The following is a 17288-nucleotide window of genomic DNA, read 5'->3' as shown; positions in this document are numbered from 1 at the left end:
TGGGCCTACAATAGCTAATCTTGAGTTGGGCTCAGATAAGGTGCTTATGGGAAAGGAATTCTATGGGCCCAAGGCAATCATGTGAAGGGAACTGGGCCAAAATATGGGCTATCGTGGTGTCGAATGACAGACTACTGAATTACAATTTTGCGTAACCAATATACAGTTATACACATTTATAATCCCAACAATGGATGCCAGTTGTGAACTTGACGACCATGTCTTATCATAGCATAAACTAACCACTAGCCGAAAAGTGTGATTGTACATAATTAAAGCCAAATTAATCGTCTAAGCACACTGTCCTAACATTTCGGAGGCCTCGAGACGAATTTTGAAGAAGGAGCTCTAATTTTTTCCTTTAGGCTTACATTTTGGGTATTAATTTTTTTTTTTTGATCTTGTATATCGGGTACTAAAAATAGTTGGGTGTCCTAGGGGCCTTACGCCGCCTCTTTCGCCTTAGCCCTGAGCAGCAGGGATATGATGGCGAAAAAGCTAGCGCCACCGATGGTCACGCAGGGCCCACTCCGGATCCTGCACGAAAAATTCGATCTGTTCAATAATTTAAAAAAAAAACGAGTCAGGCCCATGAAAAATTAACTCAATCCGATATGTGTGGTGCTCGATCCAGCCATCCCATAGTTCATTTAGATTACAGGATTGCAGACTCAAAATGGGTCCACGCGTGAACGTCGGTGGAAAATTGCTTAAGGCCACCGACGGTGGGCTGTAGAAGGATATGATGGAGACCGAGTTTATCTTCTTTTCTTTCGTAGTCAACTTTCAGTCCCTCCATTTTCATCCCATGGCCCATTTTTCACTATATGGCAAAACAAAATTATTGAACCTAGTTAGTGGCAAAAAGTCTCTTCTAACCATATTTCCTTTTCACAGCTTTATCCTCGCCCCCCCATGCCACTTTTTCTCAGGATAGAAATTTCAAAAGTTTCCAACATGCATAAAAAGGCAAACACATTTCTCATCTCCCTTTTGCTTTTACGAAATCAAATCAATTGTCTTCTTTCCCTCTCTGTCTAGTTTTAATCACAAAAAAGAAAATTAACTTCACGTGTAAATGGGTTATTATTGGGTAGAGGCCGGTGGAATCCAAGAAACTTGTCGCCTGCTTCGTTTGGATCACCTTTTCCTCGATAATCTTTAATTTTTTTTTTTATGTCAAGTATTCAAAGAATTACGAGGGGAAAAAATTATTGAAAGAATTACGAGTTACGCAATAAATGATTCATACCGAAAAAATGAACTAACAATAAAATACTCATACGTAAGAAAATCAATGTACAATTCTTGTATTTGACAATATTGGAGTACCCATTTACGTCTCGATAGTAAAATCCTTATGTCAGGAGAAACGGAGCTCGCCTGTTTTAATTATCTACCTCTATCATTTTGTTGGTGCTCATGAGCATTCATGCAAAAGTAAAGTTATTCGACAACAATGGCTATCTCAATAATTTAGTTCTACTATATGCTCTGGAGTCCAATTGTTTTTCCTACTTTTTTTTTTTTTTTTGGGTGAACCCGACGATAACATTAAAACTTTTCAACGTTCCCCAAGTGGTGAAGTGTGAACGTTACCTTAGCTTTATTGTTGGGTTGGCTTTGAGAATAAGAGCAAGTTCACCCCGTAGCAACTATCATTTGTTTTTGTTTTTTATTTTTATTTTTTTACAACATCTAAGTCCATCTATTGCCATTTATTGGTGTCAAAAAAAATGACAATGCCATTTTTGGTGCCAAACTTTGCACCAAAGGTGACATTGCCATTTCTCCCACTTAATCTAATTAGGATTCGAAGCCATTTGATTTAATTTGCTACCTGGATTCACGTTCTCCTTGAATGAAAAACCACTTTGGTCTTTGGCAAAGATTCAAGGTTAATAAAACACGTTAAAATAGAGCACCGTTTAGAGGGAATAGACAAATAATTGCGGATCTTTTTTTTCATTTTTTTGGTCATGAATAATTGGGGACCAAGAGTAGTAAAATATTTATAAATTATAGTAACTCTTAAGAGCATTTTCAGCAGTCCCTCAAGCACTTAAAATCTACAGATTTGAAAATTTTAGAACTTTTTGCATACTCCAACATGTCTCAAACACCATCGCACCCTTCAAATTTTGCTTCTTACCTTCAAATTCAAGACCGGTAGCACTCTTCAAATGCCAAACTAATACAATTTTATTGCTCAAAATCGACGATATGAAGACAATCAAGCTCTAGGTATAGCTAGAACTCGATTGTACCCTAGTAATGCCAGTACTTCACAACGCACATGAAAAATCTTCGACTACTTTTCTGGTCTTTTCCTTTAAGAATAACCATTTTCTTGAAGGATTAATTGGAGTTCACCATATAAATTCATCTTTCAAATTATTGTAGGAAGTAGGAAAAACAGACTTTTGAAGTCAAAATTTTAGCCAATGAGCCAGTTGGCGTGATCCCAAGCCTTCCTCAGTGGAGGCAGGAGTTTGAGCCCCGCGATAGGCATGGGAGGGGTTCAGGGCTATGGACTTATTTACTAGTGCCCCAACTCCTTTAATCTCGTTGATGTATAAACTATGGAAAAAGAAAAGAGTCAAAGTTTGAAAAAATCAGTTAAAGATGCTCTTGGCACCTAAACTTTTTTTCTCTGACCAAAAATGGTTACCTAAACATCTTGGCATCTCAAACAATAATTGGCATGGGCATGCAAGTGTTGTTGTACGTACTGCTACGTAGCCAGACGGATCATGATGTACAAAACAAAACCTAAAGCTAGCTAGCACCAAAGGCTACAAAGACAGCCTCTACTCTACCTGAGCTTTGGTCTCGGTCTACCTAACAAGGAAGAACAGAGCAACTACTGACTACCAACCCACACCCAATACAGAGAATATAACTATTAACTAGTAGCTAGGAGGAGTATAAGATTCCACAGGCCTTCTCTTCGGCTGGATAATACGTACCAAATGCAGAGTGTCCGGGGGACGGAACTAGAATTTTCGAAGTTAATTATTGGAAAAATGTGTTTGGCGATGAACGAAAAGGGGGAAAATGTTATAATTCCAATTGAGATCGTCCTTGGTCATGTAACGCTTTAATACCGCGTGGTCTACTAGTTTGAAAAACTTTAAATTGGAAACTTGTTCATGAAAATTTTGCAAGTCAATGGGGTCGATTGAGCTCACTTGCTAATGCTTGCCATAATGCCTCCGCCGTCGAGCCGCTAATGATAAAAAATGACAATGAAGTCGTAATTCACCACCAAGTCTTGATGAAAACACCAAAACTGACATCTTTATTCGTCACAGCAATAAGCATATATACAAGTGCATAACACGAGATCCTCTATCTTATTTTTTGAAATAAAAGTGATGTATTATGCGCCAGAGAGAGAATAATTTGTTCGTACAACAAAAAATAGGTACTTAAAAAATAAGAACTTTAGCGAACAGAACGTTAGTTTACATGCCATTTTGTATTAGCAGTCGACAAGAAGTATCAAAGGGAGCTGTCTGAACATTTTAAGTAACAGATTCTCCATTTTGATGATTCAAAAATCTCAACTAACCCGTACACCAAATCACTTTTTTTTTTAACACCTTGTCATCTTACTAGCATGTGGATGAAGTGCATGGCGTATAGGATAAATCAAATTGAGGGGTCCACCTACTGATCGGCCCATAACCACCGTTAGATTTGCCCCCACAGAGATTTATGGCTGGTAATGTTCTGAGAGGGAGGCCCCAAGCGTTAGTTAGTCTGGTTGATTGATGGGTTTACAACTTGTACAATTGACCAGTATTTCGATTCTTGGTGTCAAACCCCAAGAATGTATTCTCTTGTCCATTACATTGTGCCAGAGTGGATGATTTGGTTTTGACCGGACTGAAAAAATGATTAGTTAAGGTGCGTGTAAGCTCGTCTGGACACATCATCGAACCAAGAGATAGGGAGAAATTTCCTTTGCTTCTGTTACAGGAAAGCTAGGCCTCCACAGTGCCCCAGTCGAATGAATCGAATTGAATTCAAGTCCAGAGGTTGGAAGAGCCAGAAGGCCAAGGAAGACTCACCCCTCATTCTGAGCCCTCCCATAATGCCGGGACTTGAACGGCACTGCACTCTCTGCTTCCGGTCCACTCCAATATCTACTTTCTATAAAGGGGCAATCATTTACTCCTCTATTGATCCATTTATCCATAAGCCAACCCAATGGGGCCAAGTGGGGGTGCTTGGCAGTGGTGCGAAGGGGTCAATCCGGCCGTTCATTTCGGTAATCGACGGCTCGAATCTTAATTCGAGCAACGGACGGTTTAGATTTTATACGTTCGAATTAAATCCGAACTGTCCTTGCTGAGATGAATGGCCGGATCGGCCGCTCGGCACCGCGGCCAAGCACAAGCACCCCGCTTGGAAGCATCTCCCATTCCACCCAATTGGGTCTGTCACACATCTGGTTTTCTTGGCTAGTGTAAGGGCTTTGGTTGACGGCCCTCTGAGGCTCCGAGGCATTGGTTGACATCCTACCAAAAAATTTACATGGAAAATTCTATAATCAACCCAATGGGCTGACAATAGTAAGTGTGTGAATATGTATTAAATGGTGTATAAGGTACACAAAAATACGTGTTTTTCTTGTCTTCTAGTGTGTTTATCGTTAGCCCATTGAGCCAACAATAACAAGACCAATTTTACATTGTACACCTTGTTTTCACAATACAAGTGATTCTATAAATTCTATATAAACTGCGAAAGGAGTATTACTTAGAGGACCTGGGGCACAACAGAGGCTGTGATTCCAAGACGGTTTTCATCCCGAACTCAAAAGTTTGATCTGTAAAGTTATTTTGTAGAGCTCAATGAGTAGACCATCCAAGCGAATAATTAAGTTTATCGGACGTTAATAAATCAAAGATCGAAATATGTTGTTCTTGGAAAAATTAATGGCAAATGCAATTTTGAAAATACAAACGAGAATAAATTTCGTTTAGTTATGCAACTGCCGATGTGTGTTCTTTTAAGGGTATATACTACTTATCGAGCTATACACAATCAACGGTTAGGGCCAAGCTCAACCCTACTTTTGAGGAACAGTTGGCCTGTAGGCCCGCAAGTCCATTCTTAGAGCGCTCGTTAATCTAGAGCACCACACCTGATACAAAAGACGAAGTTAGTTGTATGATTCAGATAGGAGGCAGACACGAAGTAGAAATAGCATAACGTGAAGACAATTTATGTCATAAAGGAGGCCCCAGCATTCAAACTGTACATACAAAACTGCAAACGTCACAACCTCCTTGAATTAAAGGAGTTTAAAAAAAAACAACCACGAAATTATCCAAGAAAGAAAAGAAGAAATTGAAACACCCTTAGCCAACCCAATTCTAGAAAACTAAAGCAAACACTCCTATGCCAATACAAAAAGTTTCAAATGCAAAGAAGATCAGGTGCTGGAGATTGAGGCTGGTGCTGTCCTTTGGTATCTCTAGTTGCTTCTGTGTGAGACTCCAAAGCATAGGCTTGCGGTGTTGAGGACCCTGTGCCCATTGAGTCTTCCTGTGTTAAGCTATTCGACGACTTTGGAAATTCTGTTAGAATTTGAACAACTTCACGCATTTTTGGGCGTTCGACAGCCTGTTCTTCTACACACAACATTGCTACATAGAATAGGTGCATCACCTCCTCAAGCGGAACCGTGGGAAGCCTAGGGTCGAGGACTTTTAGCACTCCTTCCTTTTTCCCATCGGTCATCTTCCTCACCCATTGTACGATGTCTACTCCATCGCCAAATTCTCCAACCGGTTTTTTACCGCATACTAGTTCTAAGAGAACTACGCCAAAACTGTACACATCACTCTTTTCATCAACCTTCAGTGTGTAGGCATACTCTGCGACAAAAAAGAAAAAAGGTACAAATGGAAAATGGGTTAGTCAAAGTCATAGAATGGCGACTTGCACTGTTTTAGTGTAGTAGTTCAAATTAGGTAGAACAACATTTCAAATATGCCTATTCTGACTAGGGGAAGCAAAAGTAGATTTGATTATTGATCTGAACAGCAGCATGTAGTACTTTTAAAATACCAACCAAACAGTACCTAAGTAGTTAGGAATCACTTACATACCTAAGCCCCATTTATGAACAACAGGCCTATCACTTGGTGAACAATCAAGAACAATGAGAATCATTTTACCAATATAGTTATTTAATGCCAGAGCCAGAGAAAGAGACTGATTGTCACAAAAATGTCACTTAAACGGACAACCAACGATCACATGTCATGTTTCTTGAAACAGCAAAGTTAAACTAGATCACAATAAGAGCATCCCTTATGGGTAGCCAAACTCATAGTCAAACCCATAATGTGGCTGCATATCTAGAAATATCGACTCCAATGGCTAGTTAAATCCATTGCCAAAAAATCGTACCTAGCCTGAATCTTTGCCAATTTATAATGGTAATTTGCGACGGTAACTAGCTAAAAGATGACTTTAGCAATACCATTCTGGCTCAAAACAAGAAGAATGCATGCAAAATAATGCAAATTCTCTGGGGGAAAAAAAAAACGGAAAAAGGATTTGAGTCAAGTGAAAGCGTTTTTGATGTTTCACGCAGACGACACGTATGTTTTACAAATAAAGGACTTAAACAAGGAAAGGGCATATATCAACTGAAACACAGAAGTTCATATCTTGTCAAATAATTTACGGTTGGAATTTTACCTGGTGCTATATATCCATACGAGCCAGCAATAGCAGACATACACTCAGAAGTGCCTGAATCCTGCAAGAACTTGGCAAGCCCAAAATCGGCAACATGTGCTTCAAAATTGGAATCAAGCAATATGTTGTTAGACTTCACATCCCGATGAATAATCAATGGTGAACAATCGTGGTGAAGATAGCAAAGACCCTTTGCAGCCTCCACTGCAATCTTATACCTCGTGTCCCAAACCAAATGCCCCCCCTTCTTCCCATGGAGCACTTCACCCAAGCTCCCATTAGGCATATACTCATAAACCAGAAGATTTGTCTCATGATTCGAACAAAATCCTAATAGCCTAACAATATAACGGTGACGAATCCTCCCAAGAGTCTGTATTTCTGCATTGAACCCATGGTCGTGGGTCGACCCGCGGCTCATCACTGGTAATCTTTTGACTGCCACCTCATCACCATTTGGCATCACCCCCTTGTAAACAATACCAGCACCACCCTTCCCAATAATATTATCCTCCTTCATAGAATCCAATACATCATCACAAGTGAAATCCAAACGTTGGAAAGCTGTCAGTTTCCACGCATGAGCCTCACTTGCTTTTTTCAAGGACCGGGCTTTTAAAATGGCAGCAATTGCAAAAGCTATGGAACACACAAGCAATGCCATAACAAGCAAGAGCTTCAAGGAAGACGAGAATGAGCCTTTGACATGGCCTTGGGGAGTGGCGCTTGCAATTCCATCTTTGCAAGGCCCCAAGTATGGGCCACAGAGGTTAGGGTTTCCGAGAAAAGACGAGGAATTGAAGTAACTGAACTGGCCAGTGCCCGGGACTAGCCCGGATAGATTGTTGTAGGAAAAATCAACAGAAGTCAAGCTTTGCATGGTGGCTATGGCCCCCGGAATGGACCCTACTAAGTGGTTTCCTGACAAATTCAAGTAATTCAGAATCCGCATGCCTGCAGAGACAAAGCAGAAGTTTGTTTATGGGGGTATGAAGTTTAATTTTGGTGCATTACTACGCCAAAATGAAGATAATTGGTTATATATGCATTAGAAACATGTACTATGATGAAAATCATGAAACCAATTTATCTGACTGGGTACTTTGTAAGATTGTTTCACAAATCTTTCGAACTTATACACAAACATATGCCAACTTCAGTTTTACTCAAATTTAATCAAATCAATGGAGATGCAAATGTTTAACCAACTTCGGCAAGGATATTTTATTCTGTTCAAATTTATACACAGCCTTCAAATTTACGCTCAAAGTTGGGTCAGTTGGACCATTTCATATCAAATGCAGCTTTTACTTAATTTTTTACTCAAGCTTGAGTAAAAATATGGGTGAAGGCCGGAGATGCCCTAACCGGAAAAACAATCGGCATTTGCAGATAATATAACAGAAAATCAATAAATATTATATCATTGTATAGTATGTAAAATAGCTGGGACCTCCAATATGCATTGCAGGAAAACTCAAGGCTAGAAGAAGAATTTGATTCCAAATTTAGGGGTGCCATTCTATGGTAATCAGTGAAATGCTCACAAAGTATAAGAGCAACAGAAGTTTGAAAAACACAAGGTACATAACGTAGCTCCGTTCCTGCATACCTGTAATCGCAGTCGGAATTTCACCGGAGAGCTGGTTCTGACTAAGGTCAAGATAAGTCAAAACCACACATTTGCTGATCTCTGGTGCAATTAGACCCGAAAACCTGTTATGGCTGAAATCCATTTTCGATAGCTGCTGTAACTTCCCAATCTCAGGAGGAATGGGACCCGAAAACTGGTTCCCGTTGAGCAAAAGCTTCTGGACACCAGAAAAGTTCCCAATACTTGCTGGTAAAGGACCGGTGAGCTGATTATTTGACAAACTAACCTGCCCTAAACTAACTGACACCGAATCATGCTGAGGAAATTCCCCAGACAAAAGATTGTCCTGAAACTCAACTTGAGTCAGCAAAGGCAAGCTCAGCAGCCCTTTCGGTATCGATCCGTTCAGATAATTCTCTCCCAATCGAATTCGACTCAAGGACTGACACTGTCCTAGCGACTCTGGTATCGGGCCAAACAAGAAGTTCCCCAATGCAATTAGGGTTTCAAGAGTATTACCAGCACATAAGTTAGGAGGCAGGGTCCCAGTCAATTTGTTAGAAGACAGATCAACAATCTGTAACTTCCCATTACTTCCCAACCCCTGAGGGATTATTCCAGTGAAGTTGTTTTCCCACAATTGCAACACCTGTAGCTCCGGTAAACTGGTGATGAACTCCGGTATCGAGCCATAGAGCTGGTTACGGAACAGATTTAGAAGGGTCAGGTTTTTCAAGTAAGAAAAAGAGTCTGGCATCTCACCTGTGAACATGTTGTTCGAAAGATCCATGGATTTCAAGCTCTTTAAGTACCCCAGCTCTACAGTTAACGGACCCGAAAACGTGTTCACTTGGAGGAACAACGTGTCCAGGTTCTGGAGCTTGGAAATCTCCGGCGGAACCTCGCCGGAGAGTCCACAGCTGGCGGCGTCGAACCGGATGAGCTTCGATAGGTTCCCGATCTCCGGCGGTAGGCCACCGGAGAATGTGTTGTAGTACCCGATGTAGAGTTGTTGGAGGGTCGAGATGTTTCCGAGTTCGGGTGGAACTACGCCGATTAAGGTGTTTCCGGAGAGGGCTAAGTACTCGAGGGTGGGAAACCGGCCGTACTCCGCCGGGATGGTGCCGTTGAAGTAGTTTCCGCCGAGGTGGAGGTGGCGGAGGCTCGGCATTAGGGTTACGGACACCGGAAGGTCTCCGATCATGTTGTTGTTGTAAAGGTCCAGCACCTGTAAAAAATGAGGAACCAAAAATTAAGTTAAAAAATGACGAATCTATGAGTTCAGAATTTCCATTGTCTTTGCAATTAAACTAGGAATCCTGAATTTTAGACACTTTTTCCTTTTTGGGTCAAGTTTTCTAGCTACAAATCGGAGAGGTATAGAGCTGAATCTCAGTAGATCAGTAGATTGTTACCGCTCTCAAAATTAAGTTAAAAAATGGGGAATGTGTGAGTACATAGTTTTCATTGTTTTTTCAAATTAGGAATAGTGTTTTTTCCTCTTCTGTTCAAACGCAGGTGTGAATATGAATGAATCATGGCAGCAAGCTCACTTACAATATTTTATTTAGTTTGCGAACGGAGAATGGATGCATAAACACAGAAAGTGAGCACATACTGTAGAGAAATCGGGCAAACCAATAGAAACACAATCCGCAAAAGAACAATCAAAGAGACAGAGAAAGACAAATTGATTTTTACAGAACAGTCCGCGAAGCACAAATTAGACCGAATTTCGCGTCAAAAACCTAACGTGTAACTTCTTTTCTTTTTTACTTTTTTTTGGGGTCAAATTAGAAATGGCGTGACTATGTAATGAGATGAGATATTTGCCTGTAAATATCTGAGGCGGGATAGTTGAAGAGGGAAGGTTCCGTTGAAGACATTGTTGGAGAGGTTGAGGTAACGGAGGGAGGAGATGAGGGAGATCTCGGGGGGGATGGGGCCGGAGAGCTGGTTGGCGGCGGCGGTGAGGTTGAGGAGGTAACGGAGGTGGCCGACGCCGGAGGAGAGGGTCCCCGAGAGGTTGTAACCGGAGATGTCGAGCGCCGTCACGTGGCGGTTGCGGTCGCACGTGACTCCGGACCACGTGCAGTAGCTGGTGGAGGCGTTCCACGTGGAGAGGGCGTACTGGGGGTCGTCGGTGATGGCGGTTTTCAGGGAGAGGAGGGCGCTGTACTCCGGTATGCGGAGTGGTATCGCGGCGGTTGAGCGGCGGAGATTAAGGTGGAGGAAGAGGAGGAGGAGGAGGAGTGCGGGGAGTCGCATTTTTTGGTTCGGGTGGTTGTCTCTCTCTGGTTTGGGTTTTTTTTAGAGAGAGAGAGAGAGAGTGGGAAACAGGGAAAGAAAAAGACGAAGGAGCCAGAGGAGTAGAGGGAGAGAGTACACTAGACAGTGGAGAAACGTGAGGCTTTTATATGTGCATTTTTTCCCTGTATTTGGCCTTTCGTTGTCATTTTGTTAAATTCAAAAGAAGAGGGTCCTCTTCGGTCATTTTCATCAGCCGAACTGTCGTGACTCGTCTAGGACTATTGGGTCTTTTCCGATACTCCCTCCGTCCCATTTCATTATTTATTATTATTATTATTTTTTTATTTTTGCCTATATATTTTTTTATGTAGATTTTAAAAAATATATAATATAAATTTTGTTTGATAAATCTCAATTAATTTTATAATATAAATTTTTAATATTATAAATTAAAATATATAAGTAATTAAAAAATGACACACAATTAAAAAATTGACAATAAAAATGGAACGGAGGGAGTATTATTTTAACTGCCAAAGTAGTACATTATTTTAATCATCCACACTCCATTTTTTGTCTATATCTAAGGGCGGAGCCAAGAATTTTGTTTAGTAGAGTTAAAAATTAGATTCATATGTAATATATTTCACAAGTGCAAAAATAACTAAATTAAGAGGTTAATTATAAGATTGAAATGCACTAATAATTCATTTTTGCCTCATAATTGGCCCCAAAAGAGTTGTTATATTTGAAAAATAATACATGATAGTCTCATTTCTAGCACTATCAACTCTTGAAAAGAAGAAAACGCTTGAAATTTTTATGCATTTAAAACAAGTTGCGGCAATTTAGAGATGTTTTGTAGGATCAAAATAGCAAAATTTGGTTGTAAATTATCAAATATTCTTGTGAAAAATCAAAGTGACTAGTCTCTTTGTGCCACCTAGGCCTGTCAATGGACCAGATTCGATCCGGATTCGGATCCGAATCCGAATCCGATAACATCGATCCGATAATCCGAATTCGGTAATTCAATACGGATCCGGATCGGATTAAATCCGTTATCAATCCGAATCCGAACTTTTTTTTTTTAAAATTTTAATTTTTTTAAAAAAAATAGTAAAATTTTTATTTTGAAAAAAAAAATGTTTAAGAAGTTGTATTTTTATTTTTATTTTCTATTTTTAATTTTTTTAATTTTTTTTTGGAAAATAAATTTTTTTTGAAAAATAAAATTTTTTTTTCTAAAATTTTTGAAGTAAAAAAAGTTTCCGGATCGAATCCGGATTACCACTATCGGATTTGAGTCTTATCGGATCCGGATCGAATTGTGTCTTATCAGATCCGGATCGGATCCGGCCCATTGACAGGCCTAGTGCCACCGTCCATGTCAGTATCCACTTGAAGTTATTATCTCGTTATTTACTCGATACACTTTTTCACACATTCAAGGACAATATTGTACATTCATGTGGACAAAAACAAAAAAGTGAGTGTGAATGATTAAAAGAGGAATGTGAAAATCATTTTTCTTATGTAATCCATCACTAGTAAACTTTTCGAGTCTTTCTCGTTTTGTGGGTTTGTATGTCTTTCTTTTTTTTTTTTTTAAAGATTTGCATCATCTTTTTTGAAATAATTTGTTGTGCAACGGGTCCTTAAAGACCTAATCGCAACCCGACGATCGTTGACGACCATCAAATTTGAAGGAAAAATAACAGACCAAATAGATACAAAAACAATCGGAGAAACCAAACCACCAAATAGATACAAAAACAATCGGAGAAACCAAACCACCAACAAAACGAATAAGAGAGACCAATATGTATGTGGTTCAGCTTACGGCTGTAAATCTACTACACGGGCAAACAAACAAAAAATGATTGCACTATGTGAAAAAACAATGCTCTGAAAAGCTACAAGAGTGACAAATAAACAAAACTCTCACAAAGAAACACTCACCAACTCCACAATAAATCTAAATTCTCTAAAAAAAGAAAAAGAAAGTGACAATGCCAAAACTGTTTTGGTTAGTGTCAAAATTTCAATGCATAAAAGGCTTGTATCATATCCAGTGTATAAATTTTTTATGCACCGGAGTTTTAACACTAACAAAAACAGTTTTGTCATTATTACAATCCAAAAAAAACCTCTAATTGAAATTTCTCATTAAATACAGATTCTCTCTCATTAAAGTCTCACAAAATCCCTCGGGTTTGACCAAAAGACACAAACGGAACGAAGTTCATTAGAAATATGGTCGAAAATCGTCAACTAAACAAGTTTGCCAAAACATTTCGTAAATTGATAGTCACTGCTCCAAGAACGTAAAAAACCACTGCATACAATTTGCAGAACTTCATTAGAAATATGAAATACTAAAATATGAATCACTTGTTTTTATAATCACAGCTATTAATGATTCCTTTTGATAAATCGTCATATAAACTTTAGTTCTTTCATTGAAATGTGATACGATCTTTCTCTTTTTTTGTCATGCTATCTAATCTACCCTATCCAACCAAATTAATCACAATGATAGGCGAATATGGAAATGAACTAGTTCGGATGTTGCAAAATCAACTTTGTTTGAAGATCGGTGAATGCAGTAGCTCACTTTATATATACACTCATATTGAAAAATGCCAGAGTACTTTTTCTTGCAAGCGTCATGGTCGACGACGACGAGTGAAGGGCAATGCTGGTGAGGATAAGGGATGTCGAACCATGGACACCTAGCTCTAATGAATTTGCGCGCATTACTGGTGCAAGAAATCCGTTTAATCTTCGTAACGTTCTATATGGTTCAAAGATTAATAATATCCTTTTTCGTTGTCAAAAAAAAAAGAGGACAAGGGATGTCAATGAAGGTTCAGAAAAAGTATGGGATGCCAATTTATTAGTCAGATACCTCAGGGGTAGGTAAATGTAAAGTTTACTCATTTCCAAACTACTCCCAAATGCCCTCTACATGGCGTAGGGTAGGTAACTACTGGGTACGATCAGATGTGGAACAATCATATGTGGTGTGGGGCAGGTAAGGTAAAGCTGGTCACATAAGGTTGACTGGCATTGAGAGAAAACGACAAGTGTGCTTGCACGGAGAAATTATTCAGTGCTTCAAACTCATGTCTCAACCCCACTCCCTCTAAATTATTACGTACGTGGAGCCCTGCTATGAGTACATCATTTCGTGTACAGCACCTTGTATGGGATCCACTTGGGGCTATCACACAAATGATCGGATTCGTTTGATTTTTTATAAAAAAAATTTAAGCATCCCCTGTAAAATCTACGTGCGACCTAATATCAAGTGCATAAATTTCCCGGAAATCGGGCCTTATTTTTTTCGGAACCAGAGATAATGTAGGACAGGCTGCTCTACAAGGCTGTAAGGCGGCTGATCTAGCCGTCCATTTTGGCAATGAACAACTCGGATTAATAGAAACTCAGATTAAATCCAAGCTATTGGCATAAAAATGGACGGCCGAATCGACCGCTCTACATCCTCTGTTGTCAGAGTCGGTCCTAACTTTTGGGAGGCTTAAAACGAAAACCAAAAGGAAGCCCTTTTCCAAATCTTAATGAACAAAATGTAAGTAGGTAAATTACCCTTTCAAGAATAAATACTAGTAGTATTCATCAATAAGAAATAACCTACAACAATAACCAAATATTCCAAGATACCTAGGGATACTAAAATATGAAGGGACCCTTAAATTTATATTTTTTAGGGGCCTAAAGCAATCGCATTGCTTGTTTTAGCTCAGAGCCGACTTTGTAGACTGTTGTGCGGTCATTTTCAAATTCTATTTTTTCCGTAACACATAATTATTTTACTATGAAACTAGATTTGCGCGTCACCTCGGAGTACTAAAGTTTGTGTTTTAAAAACAAATTTGGGATGAATTGGCGAAGAAAAAAATGCAATAGAAAACTTTAATTATGAGTCATAAAATACTTTATTCTCGCCTGGATACATCCTAAATAAATTTCGGTTCTCATGGAATCCATTATCAGTTTTTTTTGGGAAAATTAGTCGTAAGGACAAAAAAATAGTTTTCATTCACAGGGAGGACACCAGCAAAATGAAGTAGTTTTCAGTAAATGTTCTTTTAACTTTTTGAGTTTTTTAGTCAAAAATGTCAAAATACGTTTAGACACTTTTATATGGTTTTAAAGTGCACTTTCCTATTATAGGGTTTTAGTAACACTTTTGTATATAAGGTACTTAGGGTTTTAGGCACTTTTATTGACTACCCTGAGGTTTAGGCATTTTCATAAGCACATTTGTCATTATGTTTGATTACAAAAAGTGTTTTGTCTTTGAGCTAAAAAATGTATATATGAAAGTTTTTTGGCTAAATCTCCTTTTTTTTTTTTGGGTGTGTGCATGCAAAAAGTAGCGTTATTATGTGAATAGGTGCTCATCATCCAAATAAACGGTAGCTGTTTGAGTCCCTCATCATGTCTTATAAAAGAGGCCCTCTTTTTTTGGAAAAGAAATGAATCTTTATGACCTTTCCTCCAACGGGAATTTACTTTACGATTCCTCCCTAGCGCAAAATTGGAGAAATTGACGAGTTCCTCTGGACGGTGATCCTAGTGCACACTGCACATTCTAATGGATAGATTACAAATTCCACCGGAAATCCAAGTGCACACAGGCCCGGCTCGGAGTGTTTTAAGATTCTAAGCGGTATTTGAAAAGGGGTCTCTAATATGTTAGTATATTAAATAGTTGGTCAATAAATGTAGTAAAAGTGTTATGGTTTAGTGGCATAATTGTGTGTCACCTCTTTGGAACCTTGAGGTGCTGAGTTTGAGGCTCTAAATTGTCATATTGAAACAATTTTTTCGTACGACTTCACCTACAAAAGCCACTGTTGTTTTAAAAAGTGAAGGCGCCAAGAATCGAACTCACGACCTTACACTCGTTGCATGCGCACCTAACCATTGTGCCACAAAAATAGCCTACTTCTATGTTTCTTCACATACATTATATTTAATAAGATTTTGATATTCGCGCTTCACTTTTTATTGATGGTGCTCCACTTTTAACGCGAAGTTAAAAAAAGAAAAAAGTGGAGCTCGAAAATCAGTTTCCTATTTAATATATTCGACAATTTCGGGGCCCAATTTTTGGGCCCAAAACGGAAGGCCCTAAGTGGTCATCTGGTGGACCTGTGCCTAGGGCCGACCCTGAGTGCACAAGTTGTTCCGGAGATCCAACAAGACTGTTTTGGCCTCTTTACACCCACCTCTATCTCATGTGCCTTTTGATATATAGTGTAGGAGGGCAATTAGGCCGAGTAAGAAAGTTTAAAAATCAGAACATGCATCACGGTGTGGGCAACAACAGGACATAAACACTAAACTGGGTTGGAGTCGTTGGACCAAGCCGTCCTTCTGGGGAACTATATTGGCGTGATAAAATCACAAGCATGATATGAGCACGGGCACCTTCTCAAAAAAAGAAAAAAAGAAAAGGGCATGAGCACTGGGACAGATGTGTTATTTCATTTTATGCTTTAATGATATCGACTCATTAAATTTTAACTTCATAGAAATGAGATCTATTCTTTTTACAATCAATTAAATAATTTGGATAGTTTTAAACGATTATTTTCTTACTTCTTTATCATCACAAGCGTCTGATTTAATAAGTGACATTTTAAAAAAAGTTACATTAAAGGAATTGATATTCGCGCTCCATTTTTTGATGCAGACGCTTAACTTTCAACGTGAAGTTATTAGTAACTTAACTTCATGAACAAAGTGGAGCACCTGTATCAAAAAAATGAGCGCGAATATCAATTTCCTACATTAAAGTGCAAAATCATGATAATGTAAAGGAAGAATGGGCATCTCATAGTTGTGATGTTATTTAGGTATAGCTAATTGACAATTCTTTATTCAACTCTAAAACAATTGTTCACAATTTGTATTTTAAGGTATTTTGTACCCTTTTAATTATCTTCACAAGGTGCGACTAGGTAAAAGCACAAGAAGAGACACGATATGAACAAACAGTGGCTAGCACATTGATTTGGCTAGGTCTAAAGTACAACACAATAAACAAGCCCGGCGGCTATGCATGATACGAAGCATGTTACCAACAGAAATAAAATGCCAAAAAATAACCCATAGGACAACTTTAGATATGTGGACTCACAGGTTGGGGGGTATCAAGTAGGATACGGGGATTCTGCAAAGCAACCTGTAATGCACAATTACAATCTTTTAAAAGTCCTTCCGATGGTTCAAATTTAAAACACTCATAAACAATTTGGACATGCACTCTTGGATTTCAAATAGAGGTGTCAAATGGGCGGGTTTAGACCAAATTGGGTAAATTATAAGTGGGTTGGGTCTTTAATGAGTCATTGGCTCATTTAGACCCAATTAGTTAGGAACCCAATTACCCATACCCAATCCAACCATTTATTTAAAATCAAATCCGATCCGCCCATTAACCCAATTAAAATTAAAAATGACAAAAAATACCCATATACACTAAATGACCATATCACCCTTGTACATTTAAATGACCAAATTACCTTTGCATATTAAAATTATCATAATATCCCTATATACTAAAATGACCAAATTATCCCTATATACTAAAATTACTAAAACGAATGGAAATTCTTATGAAATTTTAAGGATTTTTGCCAAATTGAGCCAAACTTGGGTTATCTCCACCCCAATTTCTCTTATA

At 38.8% G+C, this 17288-nt stretch overlaps 2 protein-coding genes across 3 annotated transcripts in view; both read right to left on the bottom strand.

Moving 5' to 3' along the window:
- LOC131335649 (cytochrome c oxidase subunit 6a, mitochondrial) overlaps window positions 1-17288 on the bottom strand; it is a 45926-nt gene that overhangs the window by 28331 nt on the left and 307 nt on the right. The window lies entirely within an intron of this gene.
- LOC131335646 (leucine-rich repeat receptor-like serine/threonine-protein kinase BAM1) lies at window positions 5216-10719 on the bottom strand. The gene is made up of 4 exons (XM_058371101.1): window positions 10151-10719; window positions 8336-9545; window positions 6724-7677; window positions 5216-5891 (listed from the first exon to the last, which is right to left on the bottom strand). The coding sequence occupies exons 1-4, from the start codon at window positions 10583-10585 to the stop codon at window positions 5431-5433; spliced, it is 3060 nt and encodes a 1019-aa protein (XP_058227084.1). The 5' UTR covers window positions 10586-10719; the 3' UTR covers window positions 5216-5430.

Source organism: Rhododendron vialii, chromosome 8a, assembly GCF_030253575.1.
Source record: "Rhododendron vialii isolate Sample 1 chromosome 8a, ASM3025357v1".
NCBI lineage: Eukaryota > Viridiplantae > Streptophyta > Magnoliopsida > Ericales > Ericaceae > Rhododendron > Rhododendron vialii.
This window is presented reverse-complemented; position numbering and strand designations above follow the sequence as displayed.

Coding starts and splice junctions, on each gene's coding strand:
- LOC131335646 (XM_058371101.1), bottom strand. CDS start 10,585: ATGCGACTCCCCGCACTCCTCCTCCTCCTCCTCTTCCTCCACCTTAAT. Junction 7,678..8,335: donor AATTCCGACTGCGATTACAG/GTATGCAGGAAC, acceptor TTGTCTCTGCAG/GCATGCGGATTCTGAATTAC. Junction 5,892..6,723: donor GTATGGATATATAGCACCAG/GTAAAATTCCAA, acceptor TTTTTGTCGCAG/AGTATGCCTACACACTGAAG.